The 22,072-nt window shown below is 39.3% G+C and overlaps 1 protein-coding gene across 1 annotated transcript; it reads left to right on the top strand.

Annotated features, from left to right (window-relative positions):
* Positions 1 to 8,013: 8,013 nt before the first annotated feature.
* On the top strand, positions 8,014 to 20,168 carry pygma (phosphorylase, glycogen, muscle A). The gene is made up of 20 exons (XM_084374440.1): positions 8,014 to 8,376; positions 10,152 to 10,253; positions 10,347 to 10,425; positions 10,559 to 10,662; positions 11,515 to 11,646; positions 11,749 to 11,860; positions 11,986 to 12,068; positions 13,870 to 14,013; positions 14,239 to 14,331; positions 14,596 to 14,742; positions 16,406 to 16,569; positions 16,743 to 16,857; positions 16,950 to 17,051; positions 17,514 to 17,661; positions 17,780 to 17,838; positions 18,029 to 18,170; positions 18,346 to 18,553; positions 19,063 to 19,197; positions 19,422 to 19,488; positions 19,656 to 20,168. Exons 1-20 carry the CDS (start codon positions 8,134 to 8,136, stop codon positions 19,803 to 19,805), a joined length of 2,529 nt encoding a protein of 842 aa, XP_084230566.1. The 5' UTR covers positions 8,014 to 8,133; the 3' UTR covers positions 19,806 to 20,168.
* The last annotated feature ends 1,904 nt before the right edge of the window (positions 20,169 to 22,072 follow it).

The raw sequence follows: 22,072 nt of genomic DNA, 5'->3' as shown, positions 1-22,072 counted from the left end.
GGTGGGTTGCCAAAAGCTAATGGGTTATCAAATATGTAATTTTACCTTGAAATATGGCCCAATGTCCCTTCAGATTTTAACTATCCATCATCTTTCAGTTGCTGATCAATCAGGAAACTGTGAAATAATACATATTTGTCAGATTCCTTACATTAATATATCTTGTAACCTGAAACATTCGAGTTTCCCACCCTGAGCATGGCGTCAGGGGATGTGTCCCATAGCCTTGTACTGCTGGTCTTTTTTGTTTCATATGAGGCCTTTTGATGTATACATTGTGTCTTCAAACAAAACCTTCAAAGCAGAAGATCTATTTCTTAAAAGAGCATCAACAATTGCAAAGAGAATACAAATAGAATAAAAATGTGTGTTTACCTTAATGCACTAAATCATAATGATATAAAGTCCCCTGTCTGACATCGTTTCATCCCCCCTTTGGGGACACAATCATAATCTGTCCAATAAAGCTTTTATTGTGAACATCAGTGGTATTTCTGCCCCCACAGCACCTCACCAAACAGTTGTGTGTGTGTTTTAGTGACCTGTCTAAGGCAATTATTGATTTTTGTTCTGGTCTAAGGCAGAGTGAAGCTCTGCGGCCTGTATGAGGAAATTGTGGTGCTCATCTGTTGTGCAGAGAGATATAGAGCCACAATTGCAATGAAATCTTGAGCTACGTCTGTATTATGAGAAACCCCTCAGGACTTGAGTAAAGCATGCATGTTATTAGATGTGCTTTCAGGGATTCAGCAGCAAACTGCAAGCTATTCTTTTGATCTGAAGAACACTTCAGCGCACAACATTCCTGTGGCCCGTGCACTTCTTGTGATATACTCTGTTGTGCAGCTCAAGCAGATTGCTCAGTACAATTAAGCGGCTAATATTCAAAACAAACCAGAGAACATGCAGTCAGCAGAAGTGCGGTGCAAGTAAACAAGATCTCATAGCAAGTCTTAGGGCAACTGACTGTCTTAAAGCCTAACTTTGTTTATATAATATGCTTTGCAATAGTTTGTAATATTGATTAATGAGTGAACGTGGATGAAATACTGATGAGTAATCAGTTATTGATGTAGATATTGGATTTCTGAAAGATTTATGTAATGTACAGTCATTCATACCATAACTTTATTATAATCTTTTATTAACAGGGCTTAGTAATTAATCAAACATAAATTACTGAACTTTGATTCTAAGTTTGTTTTGAAGTTTCAGCACTTACTCCTCTCACTGCGTTGGAAATATACAATATAATGTTATGTGATAATAATATGACTTCATCATAAAGTAAAGACAGAAGATCAATAGTCTTTTTTCTCTGCAGACATTTTGACATCTAACAGCAGGTATAAATAATAAAATTAATGATAGCTGAATTCTATTTAGCTGCTTCGATTTCTGGATCCTGATCTTGTGGGTGTCGCACTCTCAGGAGGGAGTGTAATTATATGGCCATTGTGAAAAATGTGTAAAGAGCAGAAGAAGAATTCTGTTTCAAGATTTGACATTGATAGAAAAAAGAAAAAAATAAATAAAATAAAAAGATGTTAGAACAAACCTTAATGTTAGAACCTAAATTGAAATGTTTTTGGTATTGTGTGCTGCTGGTTGACCATGTTAGTGATACCCTTAAAACAGTGACAGGAAGTAAATAAGTACATTTACTTAAGTACAATACTTATGCTTAACTCAAGTATTTCCATTTTCTGCAACTTTATCCTCCCACTCCACTAAAATCCTATTCTTAAATTATTTGATAACTTTAGACACTAGTAACTCTCCAGAATTAGTTTTATTATACCAAATATAATTTAAAAAAATATGATAAAATATTATTATATCAGACTTTTTTAATCCCCAGGGGTAAATTCTCAAGCTACAAAGCAATGTGTGAAATGATATATAAAATAAATGTAGATAAATTAAAATTAGCTTCACATTAACCATCTGAATTATAAATATGATGTACACAATAATGGACCAACAATCATAATGGAATAATATGATAAATGGTCTAAAATGAACTCCTCTGACTCCCTGAATGTATTGCTTTGACTTGTAATTGAGTATTTCTGCAATGTGGTATTGCTACTTTTACTAAAGTTAAAGATCTGAGAAGTTCTTCACACAGGTGTGTAAAGTTATTCAGGTTCGTTAGACCTCCACCTACTGTATAGGTTTAAGATGGGTGGAGTTATGCTGGGAATTAGGTGATGAAGGTGTTAATTGTCCTGCCTTAACAGGTGCAAAAGGCGAGTGAGGAAGCTGTCAATCAAACACAGTCTGTACACAGTCCTGAGAGGAGCTATAGTAGAGTAAAATGTAAAACACCTGTGGGCATGAACTTTGATTTTGCAATTGAAGGAATCAAAGAATGGATTTTGATGCTTTTCTGCAAATCCTCTTGTGTTCCCTTCGTATCTACAGAACATTTATTCGATGCTCTGACAAAATGTATTTCATCACCACATGCGCCAGAGAATTCTTTGTAAACGCAAGAAAAAACTGCTTACGACACTGTCAATGTATGAAATATTCTTATAACTTTTCTTTAAAGGTGTATTCCTGCAATTTTTAAGTTTGTATATTCATCAATTTTGACTATTGGTATTTTCATAACATTCGGGGAAGCACAAACATTAGATTAAAAACAGAATTAAAGAAGCAGAGGCTGGAATATTCTAACTTTTAGTCCCTGGCATGGATTAAGAAAACAAAAACAAAAAGCAAACACTGGATCCTACACTTCCCATAATGCAATTCAGTGTCTGTGTCATTTATTAGGCATCATCAGGGTTATTTTTTCGAACCTAAGCTCCTTTTCATGAGCTAAGAAGCTCCTTCCAATGCGAAATCTTGAACTTCAAGTGTCAAATCGGTGCAGTGCCACTTAAATTAGCTACAACATCTTGTGCTAATAAGTTAATATTTAATTAGCCAATAATGCTCACACTGCATATGTGCAGTTGGTTCCTCCCCAGTTTACTTACTGCAGAACAAACTTGTGTGACATTACCAGATGTACCACCAGGTGACAGTATTCCTCCTGTGTTGGCCTCATGTTGACAGGTTCACAGACGGACACAATGAAGCATCTGACCTGAGTAAACCACCGCAACTTAACAACGTCCCTATGAACCAACTGTGCCCTGATTCATTGCCAGCAGTAAATGCAATGCAAATCAGATGATTAGTATTCCGCGAGCACAACAGCGCTTTAACTCTACACAACAGAAATGTGCAGTGTGGATGCAATTAAATGCCTTTTTCCAACCATCAGAGATAAAATTGTATTACACACACGCACACACACACACACACACACACACACACACACACACACACACACAAAACAATAATACTTATCTTGTCTGTCACTATTAGAAATCTTTGCAGGGAAACTGGAGATAACTGATTTCACGGTATGTGAAAGTGAATTGAGCAAGTCCAGATTTTACAGTTTAGACAAACATTTTTAATAATAACTACAATAGCTATGCAATTTAATTAAACCCAATATATCTAAATGAAAAAACACTGAGGCCTGCTAACGATCGCCTGCTGCAGCCTCATGCGCAGAAATGAACGCATGCCAAGTAGTAGGTGTTGTACCTTAAGTCCTTAAATTTTGGTGAGATGTAAACAAAGATGCTCATTCTCTTCAGGCAAAGGAGAACAAGCAGCTTTCCCACCGACAGTGTTTAACAATGTGTCTGGGAGTCAACGTGCGAATGAGGCAAAAGAGAATTACAGCCACGGACCAACTCAGAATGTGATTATTTGGGTGCTTTGCTGCTGTAGCGCAGCAGCAGTGTGTTTTTGTTGAATGTAGACAAGTGAAAAACCATTAAAACAGAGAAAGCGACATTTTATCTGGCACTGGCACAAAGCCTGAATATCCCTCTGACCTATATTCAAAGTGCGTTGGCAAGTTTCCCCTGAACCACATGCCCCTGTGCTACCTATTAGTTTGTTACTGAATCTCACATCAATGTGCTGAACTAATCAAACCTCAGGTGAACTCACACATATCAACATTTTTTTCTTCCACAATCTGACAAGTCTTATTTCTGTTTTTTCATCCATTTCTTCCACCGGAGCCGATCCCATGACTCCTGAATCCTGATGCTGTGGAAATAAGAAAAATAGAAAAATCCATCCTTCACCTGGAAAGACCTGAATTCACCAGCTTGCCAAACTGAGTGAGGAAAAAGAAGAAAGAAAATAGCTTCAATGGAAAAAAAAAAAAAGAAAAAATCGAATTCTCATGAAAAGGATGCAGTGCAACATGATGTTTAGACACGGAGGTGTGAGACATAGATTGCACCTGCAAATGTAACACATTATTCTGTGTGACAGCTTTCAGATACAGTTATGGCTGTGCGAGGGGAGGTTTGGCTGTAATGTCAGCTTCATATTGTGAAGAGTAAAGAACAGAGAAAACAGAAATCTCCCCAGCTTTTGTTGTTCAGTGCCAGAAAACATGAAGACAGACCTGGATCAATAGAAAATTTAACCAAAACACATTTTAAAAATATGTTGTGAAACCTAAGTTACATACCGGTATGCAAGCAACGTACATAAAAGAACCACCTTTATACGAACACATATGAAATGTTTTTCTTTTTCTATGTAGTTGTATGCTACATTAAAGCAGACATAATTTCAGGTTCATAATTGTATTTTGGGTTACTATTAGAATAGGTTTACATGCTTTAATCCTCCAGTGCACCTCCTGTCTCTTTAAGGCCCGCCTCCCAAATACCCAGTCTGCTCTGATTGTTCAGCTCACACATGCTCAAGCCAGCACCCCCAACAACAACAGAGCTGCAGTGCTAAATCAATTCTTATATGTCAACCTAGCCGCTAGACATAAATCATGCAAATGTATGACATGGTGATGTAGTGTGATGTCACAGAGTCACAGAATTAAAGGCGGGACTACTGTCGAGGCGTTTCAGGAGCAGTGTTTTCTGTGGGAGAGAGGAGCCTCTGTTGGTGCGGACTTTGACCTTTTTTTAACTAACAAGATCTTTCACATGCACAAGAAACTATTACTGAAGGAAAGGAAAAAAGGAAAAAGCATGATAGGTCTCCTTTAAACTCACCAAAGTCACCAAGTCAGAGCTATTAAATATAAGGAAGCTCATGTTTGCCCCTCAAATCTTAGAATTATCAACATAGTCTTTCTTCTTCCTCATTTCCCTATCTTTTCTGCCTATTTTTCTTAAATAGCATGCATGTTGACAATATGAAAAAAGTGAGAATATGTAAATTGCCACATAAATCCCAGTTTGCACCTGCCTACGTCAGTCAGTTGCTTTTTACAACCCTTTCTGATGCCTGCAAGACGACACAGGCACCTTAATAACTGTAGTTACTGTTGGCCAATCAAGAATGTTCATTAACACCAGAGTTAATTGAACAAATATTCTCTAGGGATCGAAATTAAAATTGAAATTAATTAAACTTCAATGTATCTTCCTTATTACATGATGTAGAGATCATAAAAGAACATGTCGGCTGAAAAGACAGACAGCATGGTAGATAGTGTTGATAAAAAACCGCAGAGACGGTCACGTTGTGCTGGCACATGGACCTATTTGGTGGCTCGGCTGTCGTAACAGTTCCATTCGTCGCTGAAAATCTGCTTTCACATCGAGAATATTGTTTGTTTCCTTTCACAGTTTCCATCAGGCAGTACATTCATTCAGTGTGGTCTTGAAATGCTTGATGTACCATTTGACAGAACAGCCAGTAGACATGTAAGAACATAATTTGCTCATCATAATGGACAAATCGGGGGCACGCCAGCTTCAATCTCTGTCATCTGTTATGCGATGGTTCCTCTGTTCTGGGGGTCATTTGGCAGGCCTGAACATTAAAAGGAACATCACAGGAAATGGTGTAGAAAGCGTTTATATATACTGTGTAGGTTCTAAAAATTCATCAAAAGATGCAAAAAGGGGCGCTGCCAAACTCTTCAACAACCACCTGCAATTTGATTTCTGTTTAGCTAACCGTCCAACTGTTTGGTGTGTATGACAGTCGCATCCTTTGTTTTTTTCTGTCTTTTTCTATCTTGTCCAGTCATACAGCAGAGTGGTTAGAATGAATGGCTAATTTCACTCCCAACACTTTTCCTGTCAACATTTATTTAAAGTGCAGTGCACTCCAGTACATCTTGACACTAAAGTAACCGTTGCTCTTTCATCCAGCATTTAACCAGTTTTAGTCCCAAGGCAGAACCCCCCTTTTAACAAGATAATGATAAATGCGCAAGTTGCATCCTACTGAGAACAGCTCAGTAAACACTGCCTTTCCCCTTATGCTGCGGTCCGACTCATAGTAATATACTAGTGTTGTCTACCGGCTCTTGCTGACATTAACAAGATATGCCTTTCAAATATCATGGCCTTTGGGACTGGGTCAGAGTTACTATTTATAGAAGGGCAGGACTTCACGATAGTTTGGCGTGCTAGAGCTGAAAATAGAGAAGCTCTGCTGCAGCTGATTTTGTGTCAGTTATTGCTCTGGGCTCTTGAACATATGTGACCTACACAGACTCTGGATCACTGGTCTATAACTACTTACAATACCACTGCGTACAGTACCGGTGAAGTAATACACTCACATGAGAATGCTAAGAGTTGCTCTTGGGTCTGCAGTATGGGTTGCTAAAACAAAATAACGTCCTGTAACTGCACTCTAATGCAGAAACTTATGAATACGGTGTCGCCCTACAGTATGATAATTAGCAGATTTTGCAGTGCTTTGCTTTTAAGGTGCAACAAAATACATTTTTTAATAATCTAATGTACCGCCACCATCTGCTGAATAAGGCACTCTTGCCAACTATGGGGAGAAAAACAAGTTAGCCACTGTAGCTGCCAGATATTATCAGCAGCCTGTGTTTCTTCTACAATATCAGACAACACGGGGCAGTGGATGAGTTACATTTTAAAGAATGTAACTAGATAAAGATAAGGCTCTGAGTATTTATAAGGCAAGAATTATTTCCCTGATAAAATGACTGATGCTGGATCACTCATTGTAGATTGTCATTATGAAGCAATATACAATACAGATATGGAAAGACAATAGGTTTTACCCATTTTTCTAAATGGGAAGATTCGGATTGTGATTCAAATTGTTTCCACATGTGAACAAAGCCAGTAACATATGAATGTACAGTATGTAATTCACAATGTGAAAATGTATGTTAAATGTTATTTTTATTAAATATTTGAGACAGCCAATCAGTTGTGAAAACGCCCATTTCACATGTGTCATTAGTTTCTTTTCACACGTTTAAAGGTGCACTATGTAGTTTTGGGGAATAAAATGTAATCAGAAGAGAAAGGTCTTCATTTGTTATGCCTACACAAACTAAATGAACAAACTGATCTTATTGGACAACATCATTTCATACTGTTTTACTTTGTTTATATGTGGCGTACCCTGCCACCTTTCTAGCGTCAAACAGTGTTTTGGAGACCTTATTTTCCTCTGAGAACAGCTTGTTTATTCAGTTATGGAAACAAAATATATTTCTGAGTTTGTATTATTACTTAATTAATATTATAAATATTAATTAAGTAGAGTTTGAATATCTTCTCCAAAGGTAATAATACAAACTCAGAAATAAATATTTTTTTCCATATCTAAATAAAAAAGCCATCTTCAGAAGTGGATAAGGTCCCCAGGACACTGTTACTACTTAGAAGGGTCCAACAATATGAAATTGTCAATTATTGATTGATTTTGACCAGTATACAGTAAATCAAGTAAAGAAACTGAAAAGTAGATTAAATCTCATTCAACCTTCTTATTCCCCAGTTTATGATAAATACAGTAAATCCTGTCACATATGCTGCCATCTTTGATCCAAGATGGGCCCCTTCGTTATCCAAAACCTCTCCCCTCATGTGCCCTACCATACACCCAATACACCCAATCTGCTCCACCCTCTGCTTAATATTCATCGTCGTGCCTTTAAAAATGCTGAACCCGAGCCTGTGAGGTGGGTGCCTGTCTTGCTGTGTCTCTGGGCCCGGTTGTGTGAGCGCCTGTTGTCGTACTGTTTACATTCTTCCAGAGTCAGAGCCCTGAGCTGCTACAACTCGTGCCACCATGTCTAAACCCTTGTCTGACCACGATAGAAAGAAACAGATCTCAGTGCGAGGCCTCGCCGGCGTTGAGAATGTGGCAGAACTGAAGCAGAACTTCAACAGACATCTCCACTTTACGCTGGTCAAGGACAGAAATGTGGCAACCAGAAGGGATTACTACTTTGCTCTTGCACACACTGTGCGGGAACACTTGATCGGCAGGTGGATCAGAACCCAGCAGCACTACTATGAGAAAGATCCCAAAGTAAGTGAAAAGTGATATCGAAGACACAAGAATATAGAAATTGACTGATAGATAAATGTCTTATAAGCTACTATTATAAAATGTAATGGCATATACAGTACATAAATTATTTAATGGCAACAACAGTATAAGCAGTATCACATCTTGTATTTGTGTATTTGTGAAAATGTTGATATTAAGGGGTAATACTGGCAACTATGATTGATTTAAGACCTGGTTTGCACCTTTGTTATGAGCTCATTGTGCCATAACCTGAATCTTATATTGCTTCATGAAATAACTCTGTTGCTTCTGCACATTGAACACACTTCAGGCCAGAGTAAGGGTTAGGGGGTTAGAGCCAGGGCTTCACATTCTCCAGCTGTACTTTAAGCAGCCTGATGTCAGACGTGTAATGTCAAGTCATGACATTTAAACTTCACCGGGGCTTCTTAGCACTCTGCTGGTATGCTGCAGTTCTTACAGTGCATTGAAACATTAAACCTCAGCCATGACCTTCTGTCCCCATCCTGTCCAGCCATAAAGCACATAGCCTTTACTTGTGTCATGTGAGCGCGTGCCTTCCAGGGTGTCTGAAGTCGGATGTCGTAGTCACATAATCAGAAAAGCAAATGTACTCGCAGGGGCACAAAGAGCCTCAAAAGACAATTGAAAGCTAGTGCTGCTAAAATAAAGCAGCAGAATTGCAAACCACACCGCATTATTCCTTCAAAATGTCACACGAACCTCGAGTAATACTCATCTCCAGTTGCATTTACTTCGCAGGGGAAAAAAAAAATGTTCCTTGCCAGATCAATAATAACTTCACTGAATAAAGGGAGCATTTTTCTTTTCTCAACAGTGGAGGAGAATTTGCCTGCACACCACGGCTAACTCCGCAAGGTTGTTCGTCTGTGATTTAAGTGCCAGAGCTCTTAATCTCCGCAGGGAGACATTTAGTAACTCACATCGAGCCAGTTTTCAGACACTGTTTAACACATGTTGATGGGCTGCGACCTCTGCGACTGTATCACTTTGTTCCGGAGCTCGAGACTGAAAGGTCATAGGTGAAGCCCTTAAAGGTCTAAACAGAGACCCGGCGGAGGAAGGACATCCGAGATCAGTCTAGAAAGTCTCGTGGTGCATGTTAGATCATGTCCAGCAGGGTCACTGTTACAAGATTCATTTTTCACATTGCTAACTTGAATTATTGGATGAAAGAAGGGCTAATCAGCACAAATTTGATGATTGAAGTCTGACAGGATTTGGAACATGCAGTCATATAATTCAGGAAATCCTGCTCTGTCAGTCGTATTCATTATTATTCCACGTGTGTCTGAACCTTGTCTCCGATCACTCCACACATGAACTCCACAATTAAAGGGTATCAGGCTCAGACTGACCTTTACAGCGACCTCTATAGGAGCTATTTTTTGCCTGGGCCTAAATGTTGGTGTTATGTAATACCCAGAGCAACCCGTCCCTCCTCCTGTCCCCCTCTCTTCTCTCCTCCTCTCTGTGTCAGAGGAAAAAAAAAATAAAACAACTAAATGGCAAAGGCTAAACACAGGCTCAGGTGGCACATTTCTACGCTCTCCCAAGCATGAAGCTAAATCATAAAACTTGAAGATTTCTTTCCCAGTCTCAGGATGGATGTTGTTGTGACATTTGGCTTTTGGTTTCAGTGCCAAATCTTTACCCATCACGCTACTGTGGAGACCTTTCTGTAACCCTAATCATACGTTAAAATATCCCCGGAAATGTTCTTAGTTCTCATCTTCTCCCCAAAACTGTAGCGTGTGTACTACATCTCCCTTGAGTTCTACATGGGCCGCGCTCTCCAGAACACCATGGTGAACCTGGCACTGGAGAACGCCTGTGATGAGGCCACGTACCAGGTCAGACAAAGACACTTCAACTTAAATCCGAATAAAAGAGGCAGCTTCTGAAAATGTCTGTTTAATTAGTCCATGTTGTGTTGTCCTCTGTAGTTGGGTCTGGACATGGAGGAATTGGAGGACATGGAGGAAGACGCTGGTTTGGGAAATGGTGGTCTGGGCCGCCTTGCCGGTGAGCTTCTTTTTCCTTTCATTCTTCATGTTTGATAAATTCAAAGAGTTTCTATCTCTGTTGACAGACTTAAATAATGCATTCTTTATACAAGAGCTGGTTACATTTTCTTCATGCTGTCTCTATCTTTCAGCCTGCTTCCTGGACTCCATGGCTTCACTGGGTCTGGCTGCCTATGGTTACGGCATTCGCTATGAATTTGGTATCTTCAATCAGAAAATCGTCAATGGCTGGCAGGTCAGGTTCCATCTTTCTTTCTTCTCGTGTTTCACTATAAATCACCTGCTGGATCAGTTTTCTTTTATCAGGAACTGATCTTCCTTGTCATTTTCTGTGTCTGGCTCCGGGAAGAAGCTGCTCACCTGAATGTTTTTTTCCCCTTCAACAGGGTTTTCTTTCTTTGAAATGTATCTGTTTCTGGATACAAAATGCATTGCAGTTTTTTTTAAGGAACATATTCCATTAGAATACAATTAACGTAATTTATTCCATTTACTTTTAGATTACTTCAATATCAAACATTGAATTATTGAACCTTATTCTAAGTAGTGAACCTCAATTAAATTAGATTAATTTATTTTATCAGCAACTGAATTGAAAACCACTTATTTTGATCATCTGAAAATGCTTTTTACAACACTGTAAGTAAACCTCACAAAAACAGTTCTTGCCCAAACTCCAGGTGCACTGTGTGTATCCTCCAACATGTAGGATGCTTTTCTTTTGTGTACGTTTTTGTAACTGCTGTTTTGTAGTCAAAGGGAAGGAGAAGCACTTACTCAAAATGTCATCTTCCATTTTCAATGTAAATAAGAATGGAAAAAAACTCCATCTCTGTAAATCGTCATTAAGAGAGCTAACAGACCACTGGCTATCATAAAGATGAGTTTAATCATTTTGAAATTGCCAGATTTTAAAAATGTAATTAAAAAGCAATCAAGCACAACTATGATACACATTTTTACAAATGTATTCTTGTCTGATTATAGTTACTTATTATTTGTAATCTGATTACTTAATCCTCATTAGGTGTAATCCTTTGCAACCCAACCTTGTCTCTCTGTAATATAACTGCATGTCATTACTCAGGTTGAGGAGGCTGATGATTGGCTGCGTTATGGTAACCCCTGGGAGAAGGCCCGTCCCGAGTACATGCGTCCAGTGCAATTCTATGGCAGGACCGAGCATCACCCTGATGGCGTCAAATGGGTTGACTCTCAGGTGAAAATATGATCCAAAGTAAATTAGTGTGTGTGATAATAGAAAGATGTTTTCTGAGGTGAAATATTTATCTATTTCTTTTTCCTGTCATGGTACTGGCAGGTGGTGCTGGCTCTGCCTTATGACACCCCTATCCCCGGCTACAGAAACAACGTTGTCAACACCATGAGGCTGTGGTCTGCGAAGGCACCCTGCGACTTCAACCTCAAAGACTGTATGTGTTTATTGTTTATTATTATGGATCCCCATTAGTCACTGCCTCAGTCTGAAAGAGATCATGTTTTCAGTCGTGCTTTCAAATGAGAACGGCCAAAAGAAGTATTTTCCTTTCCTTTCCAGTCAATGTTGGTGGCTACATTCAGGCTGTTTTGGACAGAAACTTGGCTGAGAACATCTCCCGTGTGCTGTATCCCAACGACAACGTAAGAAAATATGATTATATTACCTTTAATCCACCAGACGTGCTCTCATAGGGTGGCCATGCATATGTAAACCTGGATTAGAGGAAGCAGCTGAATGTTGAATGTTTTAAGAGCTGTGGACTGTATGGCTCCTGTATGGCTAGAGGGTTTATCTTAACACAGCTAAGGGATGGATTTCCATAATTTGGACCCCAACTGGAGTCCTTTGTCTTCAGCTATAGAGCTCGAGTTCTTTTAGCTTACTCTGAAGCTATCCTTTATAGCTGACATTAGAAGTGACCACCGTGTGCGGTCGGCTCCCTGAAGGCTCAAGGAGGAGGATTTGTGAGATAACCATCTACTGTAGCTCGAGCTTTTACTCATGTCAGGTTTGATAATTTATGTCTGTGCAAGTGAGAGCAGGCGCGCTGGTGGACAGGATGTTTGTATTCAGTCCAGTCACACTGCTGTTTGATCATGTTGTGATTTGATTTGTGAAATTTGAATTCCCAGTTTCTCTAATTTTACTACTTTTAACAATTTGATATATTTGATCGTATCAATGAAGATGTCACATTGGGATTTTTAGAATTGATTGCTTAAAATTAACTCATTGATTCATTCAGGGTAGAAATAATTAGCCCTGCAGTTTCATTGTAATACCTCTTTATTTGACTAATATGCTTTAACTGCAAATTGAAGGTGATATTTCCTCAACTGCCCTTTGAGAAAGTATATTAAAGGATAAGTTCACCCACAAATGAAAATTCCTTCATTGTCTACTCACCCTCCTGTTAATGGAAAGTCAGATGAAGGAGCTTCACAACGAAACACTGTTGCAGTGTTCTCTCAAGCAACTGAAGTAGATGTGGACTTTCTTTTAAAATCTTAAAAATAAAAACAACGACAAGCTCCATATAGCTTGTCGGGTATTACCGAAGTCTCTAGAAGCTCCGAGATCCCAAACTGAATTGAAAAGACGTTATTTACTCCCTTTTTAAAGCCAAAATCTTCACTGTAGCGGCTAAGCTTAAAGGGAGCACCATGTCTGAAGTTGGTGCACAAGCTTGGCTGTGCGTCGACAGTGTACAAGTCTTTTCAAATCAGTTTGGGATCTTGGGGCTTTCTAGAGACTTGGATAACATCTGACGAGCTGTGCAAAGCCATTTGATGTTTTTATCTGTTGTCTTTTTTAAATTTTAAAACAAGTCCCCATCCACTTCAGTTGTTTAGGCAAACGCTCTGACATGGTTTTGCTGTGAAGCTCCATAAATGTTTTGTGGACTACGACACTTCACCTGACTTAACAGCAATGGGGGGGTGAGTAGATAATGACTGAAGCTTAATTTTTTGGGTGAACCTATCCTTTAATATCAACAACTGATGACAAAAAAAGCCCAAACATTTGCTTCAAAGACATCAGCGGCTTATTAAATGTGAACTTAACAAATTGTTTTTCAGAGGATGAAGAAAATGTTTGTATTATTGAGTCTTCAAGGATCAACACTGAACACTGATTTCAGCTCAAATAATTGTTCAATGGAACTTCACATTTACACAATGTATGCACATATATAATACACATCCATTAGCATATGACTGTATATTATAGATGGGTGTTTGATGTTGCTCTAAAATGAGTTAACAGCACTTTCTTTTTACATTAGGACTGGGTAATTATTTTCTTAAAATGAAAAGATTTCAGTTGTCCATGAGCTAATACCAGTCTGTAATATGCAAAAGGCTATGTTTAAAGAATAAAAAAAGCTATTCATGTTCGCCTGCAGAACAGAATCAGACAAATATGTGTCTTCATCCTCAGTTCTTTGAAGGGAAGGAGCTCCGTCTGAAGCAGGAATACTTTGTGGTATCTGCCACCCTGCAAGACATCATCCGTCGTTTCAAGGTCTCTAAGTTTGGCTCCAGGGAGATCGCTCGCACAGACTTCAGCAAACTGCCTGACAAGGTGAAGCGAAAAACTCAACAAAATAGTTTCTGTCAAAAATGAAAAGGTTTCCCCCCTGATGTTCTCTCTGTGCTGTCGTTAAATTGCCTCCGTCAGTGTGTGGAACAGGTTGCAGAAGGGCTTTATTGTATCTTGTGAGAATAGTTGACATGAGCAGTATGTACAAAGCACTTCATGCTGTATTCTAATTCTGTATTGATGTTCGATAATGTTCTGCATATTCAGGTTGCCATCCAGCTGAATGACACTCACCCGGCCATGGCTATTCCTGAGCTGATGAGGGTTCTGGTTGATGAAGAGAAGCTTGGATGGGAGAAGGTGAGGAAGAGCAACACTGACCTAACAGCCTCAACAAGTTTTATTTTTCAAATTAGGAATGTATTTAAGTGTTTCAAACCACGACACTCTTGCTTTGCTTCATTTTGTTTCATTTGCAGAGGTTTTGAATGGGACAAAAACATTTTAGTGTAGTTAATAAGACACGTTTAATTACATTAATACATTTACACTAATTTTGCAATGTTTCTCAAAGTCTTGCCTAGTAACATACATACATGCATATTTCCTCTTGCTGACGTTCAGGCCTGGGACATCTGCGTGCGCACCTGTGCCTACACCAATCACACCGTCCTTCCTGAAGCTCTGGAGCGCTGGCCAGTCGACCTGTTTGCTCATCTGCTGCCTCGCCACCTTGAAATTGTCTATGAGATCAACCGTCGCCACCTGGAGGTTAGTACTGCACATTACAACATGTTGTCACATCCAAATGTACTGCATACAGTGTGTACTCCTCCTTACTAGCAGTGAAAGTAAAGTGAAAGTACCAATATAGTAATAAAGCCTAGTCATCAGAATATCAGTCAGTACTTTACATTAGTTACATAATGTCGAAGCAAACAATGAATTTGGTTAGTGGTGTACATCAGTGCTGTATGTGCTGTACATCAGTACACTTTTGAGGTACTTATACCCTCTACTCCAGAGGGAAATATTGTACTTGTTTTACTACTAAGTATTTGACAGGTATATATACTTTCTTTTCTGATTAATAACCAACATATCAATTATTATTTATATTATGGATAAAGAAACTTGGTTCCTTGGTGAAATACACAAGTAGCCCTGCAAGATGTACAGCAGAAATTAAGCCCCATCTTTTCCAGCTGCAACATTAAAGTGATGAACAAATTAATGCATCAATAATTAGAATTCCATCACATAATGTTACTCTGAAATGGGTCCTTCTGTGTAATGAGTTATTTGTCTACTTAAAGTATATTTTAATGCTGATACTTTTGCACGTTTATCTTGTAAATTTCTGCACAGTTGTCGTAAATACAAATCCCAGGTCTTTAACAATTTGTCAGATGTAATGTAGGTGCAACAAAGAAACACATGCTATGTGTTGAAAACTTGTATGTTGAAGTAAACATGTATGTAACGCTGTGATACCCTCTCACTGAAGTTACACAGTGCAGAAACAAGTGATGGGGCGCAGAGTGGCTGAGACAGAGACACCATTCACCCTATTACAAGACACTGTACCATCACATGATTTAAGACGTTGTTATTTTAAGTGAAAAGGTTACATAATGCTGCTTAAATTAAAGATCTGAGTTGTTCTTCAACCTTTGAATTTGAATGACTATTAAATCGAAGTCCATCACAGAGTAACATTTTAAAACACGTGAGGCAGGAAGAGCAGAACAAAAGAAAGACAATAATGGTGGAAAGAGACTACAGAGAAACCTGTTAAAATGCAAGTACCGACTTTAAAGACTACGAGCACGGGCACCTAAATAGTGTGATGTAAAAGTTGAAGAACAAAATGGCATTTATTGACTGTTAATTGCAACATCTGTCAGAGTTAAATTACACGGCTCAGGAAGGTGAAATATTCCTGACATGAAGTGACAGACAGGTTTTATGAGCAGCAGCTTAACCAGACCTGAACTATAATACACAGAATTTCAGTTACATACTTAAAATTGTCTTATTACCGCTCATTTAAATGTGCAATATGTAAGAATTGGCCAGCTGTTGAGGCCATACTCAAAACAAATAGGGCCCATCATGTCACAAGAGTAAAGGCTAACTGCTGCTAACTGTTGCTGCTGTTAGCTAGTTAGCTCGGTTAGCTGTGCATGTACAGTAGTGGTCTAGATTGGGAACGTCATTATGTAAAAACTGTCATTTATTAAGTTTCTATTGATAATTTTTGTTAGTTTTGATGTTTTCAACTCAATTCTTACATATTACACCTTTAATCTAATTTTAGAATAGCTGCATTGACCTACCTTAAAATGCATAATGATTAAAAATCTATGATTCACCAGGAAAAATCAAAACTTAAGAGTTCATTTTTTGTCTTTGTCTCTTTTTAACTTTGCAGAGAGTTGCTGCTAAGTATCCTGGTGATCATGACCGCATGCGCCGTATGTCCCTCATTGAGGAGGGCGGACAGAAGAGGATCAACATGGCCCATTTGTGCATCGTCGGTTCCCATGCTGTCAACGGCGTGGCCCAGATCCACTCTGACATCCTCAAAGCAACTATGTATGTCCCTAGAATAAACACTAATCTGCCTGTAAAAGTGGTAAAATACAGAACATGCATGTGTTGTTATGTATAAGTACTGTATCTGTTTCATACATCCCTCAGCCTCTATGATTTCTGCTGCTGCATCTGTTGTGGGTTCTGATATATGTGATGCTTCCCTTCGCCTGCAGTTTCAAGGACTTCTTCGAAATGGAGCCAAAAAAGTTCCAGAACAAGACCAACGGCATCACCCCTCGCCGCTGGCTGGTCATGTGCAACCCCGGGCTGGCTGAGGTCATCGCCGAGGTTAGCTCTGTTCAAACGCATACATTTCATATGAATGACACTGCAGGCTGAAAAATACCTTATATTGACTTTTTCTCAATTTTTGTCAACAGAGAATTGGTGAGGAATTCATCCGTGACCTCGACCAGCTGAAGAAACTCCGCAAATTTGTGAACGATGACGCTTTCATTCGTGATATTGCCAAAGTGAAGCAGGTGATGAAGTTATTTGTTTTTCTGTGCTTGATGGAATTAACACTCATGCTTAACGATAAAAAGATACTTGTGAATAAGTAGTTGTACTTTATAACAGCTGGTTATGTAAATACAGCTGCTACACCTGCTCAACAGCACAAACCCCTGGAGAGAGTTGCACATATTCCACACCAAGCAATCTGTGCCTTTTCAGGAGAACATACACTGATTGTTCCGTGGTGTGTTGCACATATAATCAGGCTGTTTTCAAGCCTGCGGTAATCAATGTCACAGCTTCCAGTAACAGCCTCTGCAACCGCAGTCAGCAGTCAAGGAGTGTGTTTTCTTTGACACTTGTGCAGATGTTGTTTCCTTCTCTCTTGTGCCTGACTGTGCCGTTATAGAATTATTTTGCTTAATGACGAATATGTGTCTTGAAATAGTTGTCCTTTATGTGATGAAGTTGACGTTTTGATAATACAGGAGAACAAGTTGAAGTTTGCTGTGCACTTGGAGGAGCACTACAAGGTTAAGATCAACCCCAACTCCATGTTCGACGTTCAAGTCAAGAGAATCCACGAATACAAGAGACAGCTGCTCAACTGTCTGCACATCATCACCTACTATAACCGTAAGTCGACACGCTTAAAATCTTCTGCTACACACATTCACTTCAGATGCTGTGGTGTTTAAGATTTTGCTGAACACCTCAGACCTGTAATCTGTTCATATTCATATACCTCCGCCAGGCATCAAGAAGGAGCCTAACAAGCAGTGGACTCCAAGAACTGTCATGATCGGAGGAAAGGTTTGTACTTTAAAAGAAACTACTGGAATATGTTTACATGCTTTTTTGTTTTACATTTTTAACTTTTAAGACATTTTACATGCACAAGAACCTAAATACAATAGACCACAGAAGAAAAAAGACAAAAATGAAAAAGTGTAACAGGTCAACTTCAACTGACATCATTCCTCAAACCTTGTCTTTCATGCAGGCTGCTCCTGGATACCACACCGCCAAGATGATTATCCGTCTGATCACGGCTATTGGCGAGGTGGTCAACAACGATCCCGTGGTCGGAGACCGTCTCAAAGTCATCTTTTTGGAGAACTACAGAGTCACACTGGCAGAGAGAGGTAATTACCAAATCATTGCCCTCTATTCCCATTTTCCTCTCTCGTTTTCTATCTGTTCTAATCCTCATCACCCAGCTGATTTGCTCATTTGCAGATGTCCCTAGCCAGTTTTTTTCATAAAAACACGAACACAAAATGCTTATAAGAGTCATCAACACTCTGTGTCATCTTTCAGCCATCCCCGCATCAGACCTGTCAGAGCAGATCTCCACAGCTGGGACTGAGGCCTCCGGCACCGGCAACATGAAGTTTATGCTGAACGGCGCTCTCACCATCGGTACCATGGATGGAGCCAATGTTGAGATGGCCGAGGAGGCCGGCGAGGACAACCTCTTCATCTTTGGCATGAGGGTGGATGATGTCGATGCAATGGACATGAGAGGGTAAAGATCTGTCCAAATGTATTTACATTTTCAGCTTCTGCCTCATTTAAGTCCCAATATTTGTTAAGAACTTAAAAATAAATGGATCATGACATAATCCTACAAGGGGGCATCAAAAGGAGCTGAAACAAGGTTCTTCCTTGTCTTTGTATTTGTGCAACTGCAGTATGTTATGTCTTTGCATATAAGAACATAGTGTGTTACCTGTTATCAGATCCACTTGGTGAACTTCTTGGTGACTTTTTCACTGAGCTCCATGTGTTCTGACAATCCTGCAGCGTTGCTGTCTCCCACAGAGGTTTTTTTTTAATGATGACTTTCGCTAGACTCAAGTGTTTTGTCCACCTGATGTTTTCTACATTTAAAGGTGTGGCTTTGTGGAACCTGCTGGTGCCACTGTTTAGGCATTGATTACCAACCCTTCATTAACAGGATGGTTGCTACAGCAACAAGCCTGTACTTCTGTTTCTCTGAATGTGCACATTGTTTATTTTTCCGGTCCTGCTCAGATACCACGCTCAAGAGTACTACAACCGCCTGCCAGAGCTGAAACAGGCTATTGACCAGATTGCTGGAGGCTTCTTTAGCCCAAAGCAGCATGACCTGTTTAAAGAAATTGTCAACATGCTGATGCATCATGACAGGTAAAGACACATCTAACATTCGCAGCCCGAGGCGCACGCATGCACACACACACGCACACACATGCAAATAAGGACGTGTATAAACTTGCATGCTGGTGCAAAAAAAAAAAGGAAAAAACAAAACAACTCACAGCCCTTTGCATGAACACCAACATTCAGTGCTCATAATAATACACACATGTATTAACATTGTAATTTATACTATTGAATTCTTTTCTGCACAGATTTAAGGTCTTTGCTGACTATGAAGACTATATTAAATGCCAGGAGAAGGTCAATGCTCTTTACAAGGTATGTTCATTATAAAGGAATTTTTCAATAATGCATTTATAAAGTGACTTTAAGTAGTTTGTGTTCACTGTGAGTATGACCACTAATGAATGGAGACTCAGAGTTGGAAATCTTAAGAATCACTGATCATACCAATCACTTATCAATCACTTTCATTCCTGCATCAGAACCCCAAGGAATGGACCAAGAAGGTGATCTACAACATTGCAGGATGTGGCAAGTTCTCCAGCGATCGCACCATTTCCCAGTACGCTCGTGAGATCTGGGGCATGGAGCCCACACTCGAGAAGCTTCCCGCCCCTGATGACAAGCCCTAAACTGTCCACATGGCCCTCAATCTTTCCCCACTCGTAACAAAGCACGAACGCCTTATCATGGTAGATTCTGCGCGTCTGCTCAAAGTCCCCCCGCAAACCTACGTCCAAAGGAATTAGCATTAAATGCTTCCTGCGTGATGACACTCTGTCGCACACAAACTCCTGGACTGGATAAGTTTCATTTTTTTCATACCTGCACATTCATGGTGTAATAAAACTGTTAAAATAAAACATAAAGTGGATTCAAGCACTTTGTGGTGGGGTTTCAGAACTTATCCATTTTTTTTATTTTTATTCAACAGTATAAACTCTTGTATTTCCACTCAGATCCATTCTGAATAAAATGTGTTTGAAAAACCAAAACAGCCTAAGTTTCTTTATCCACCTTTTTATTTCTGGGAAAACCAGGAATTTGCTTGTGAGTGATTACTGCATTATCAAGAATCCCACCAAATCCAAAGTTCACTTAATGACAGTGTTATCCAAACATTGCCAATGTTTGCAAATGCATATAGAAGTGTTAGTCACCTTCAACTGGGAACGAAAGGTACTACTGTGAGGACAGTGAACTCCACTGACTGTGACTCTTCAGAGAATCATTGAATCAGTTGTACATTTAAGATCTATCACAAAAATACAGCAGAAAACCTTCAACATGCATAATATACTTATAGTTTAATTTTCACACTGGCATTGTGTCTCACAGTAAACAACACATGATCTGCAATAAACAAACAATTGAGACTCTCAAGTCTGAGTAGATTTGCATAGGCTCAATACACAACTGTCTCAAGGCAAAAGGCTGATTGAATAATGTGCTTCCTGGGTAAAACAGATTACATTTCAGTATCACTTAGATTATTGTTGCAGTGGTGAAAAGATCAAAATGAAGAGTTGGATGAAGATTCTATGCAACTTTTGGTTAGTTGTAAAAAGGGCACTACGTAGTCCTGGAGAAGAAATTCAGACTCAGAATTTTGATATTTACAGTATTAATGAGGTAATAATATAAACTCCCCAGAACACTGTTTGAAGCTAGAAAGGTGGCAGGGTCCGCCACATACATATAAACAAAGTAAAACAGTATGAAATTGTGTTGTCCTTTAAGGTCAGTTTGTTTATTCAGTTTATTCAGTCATGAAAAGTTTGTTTATTTAGTTTGTTCTGATTAAAACTTATTCTCTAAAACTCAAAGTGCACCTTTAAGGCATAATATAACACCAGATTTAATCAGCGGTATCTGTGTCTTGGCTCTCACGGTGTAACAAAATGTATTCACAGGGATCTGTTCATCAGTGGATGCCCGATATCGGTCTGCATCAGTTGGGCAGTTAAAGGGACTGACATCATGTGCTTTCCCATTCTCTGAAATCCTATTAGACTAGATTAGATAGACTTTATTTACCCCATAACGGGGGAAATTCAAGTACAGGAGAAAGAGTCAGACAAATACGCTCAAGGCTTCCACAGTCTGGTTCAGGGGGTGAAAGGTGTTGTCCATGATTGACGTCAGCTTGGCTAACATCCTCCTCTCACCCAGACAGGTGGCCACCTCTATGGAATCCAGCGGACAGTCCAGGACAGAGCTGGCCATCCTGACCTGTTTGTTTAGTCTCTTCCTGCCCCTGTCCGTGCTGCTACCTGCAATCAGCTGCGAAATGAAGTTCTAATAAGTAACAAGTGGGAAAGTTAATAAAGCAAATAATCTGTCAATGTAGGGCAGAGTTAAATGGGGCAAAACCAGCAAAAACAAATTAGGGGGATAAGAGAACTTGATAAGGCCAGTGCTCTCGGATGACAGCACCAACACAAGACCTGAGTCAGCAGCAGCAGCAGTCAGGACTTTAGCACTGTGTCAATGAGGACAGCGATCTTATCCACTATACTGGTGATGGGATGCAGTCAGAGGCAGTACTGTACTGGACTGTAAATAAATATGGGGATTGGGTCACATTAAAGCCAATTTTGTTGTCTTATTAAAGAAAACTGCTGCCTGACAGGCAGTGATGGGATGTACTCAAGTATTGTACTTACAGTAGGTACAATTTTGAAGTACATGTTTTTAGGTATTTCCATTTTCTGCAACAGTTTGGAGCCAAATATTGTACTTTTGACACCACAACTGATTATTGACAGATATTGACACATGAATATTTTACATAATAGATTCTATCCAGATTGCATGCTGCACTAGAGCCAAAGTCATGCATTTTTAAATTAATTTAATTTATTGAAAATGGGATTGAAAACATTGATTCTGATAATCA

The sequence above is a fragment of the Pagrus pagrus genome, assembly GCF_965226575.1.
Source record: "Pagrus pagrus genome assembly, chromosome: 14".
NCBI classification, from domain to species: domain Eukaryota; kingdom Metazoa; phylum Chordata; class Actinopteri; order Spariformes; family Sparidae; genus Pagrus; species Pagrus pagrus.
This window is presented reverse-complemented; position numbering and strand designations above follow the sequence as displayed.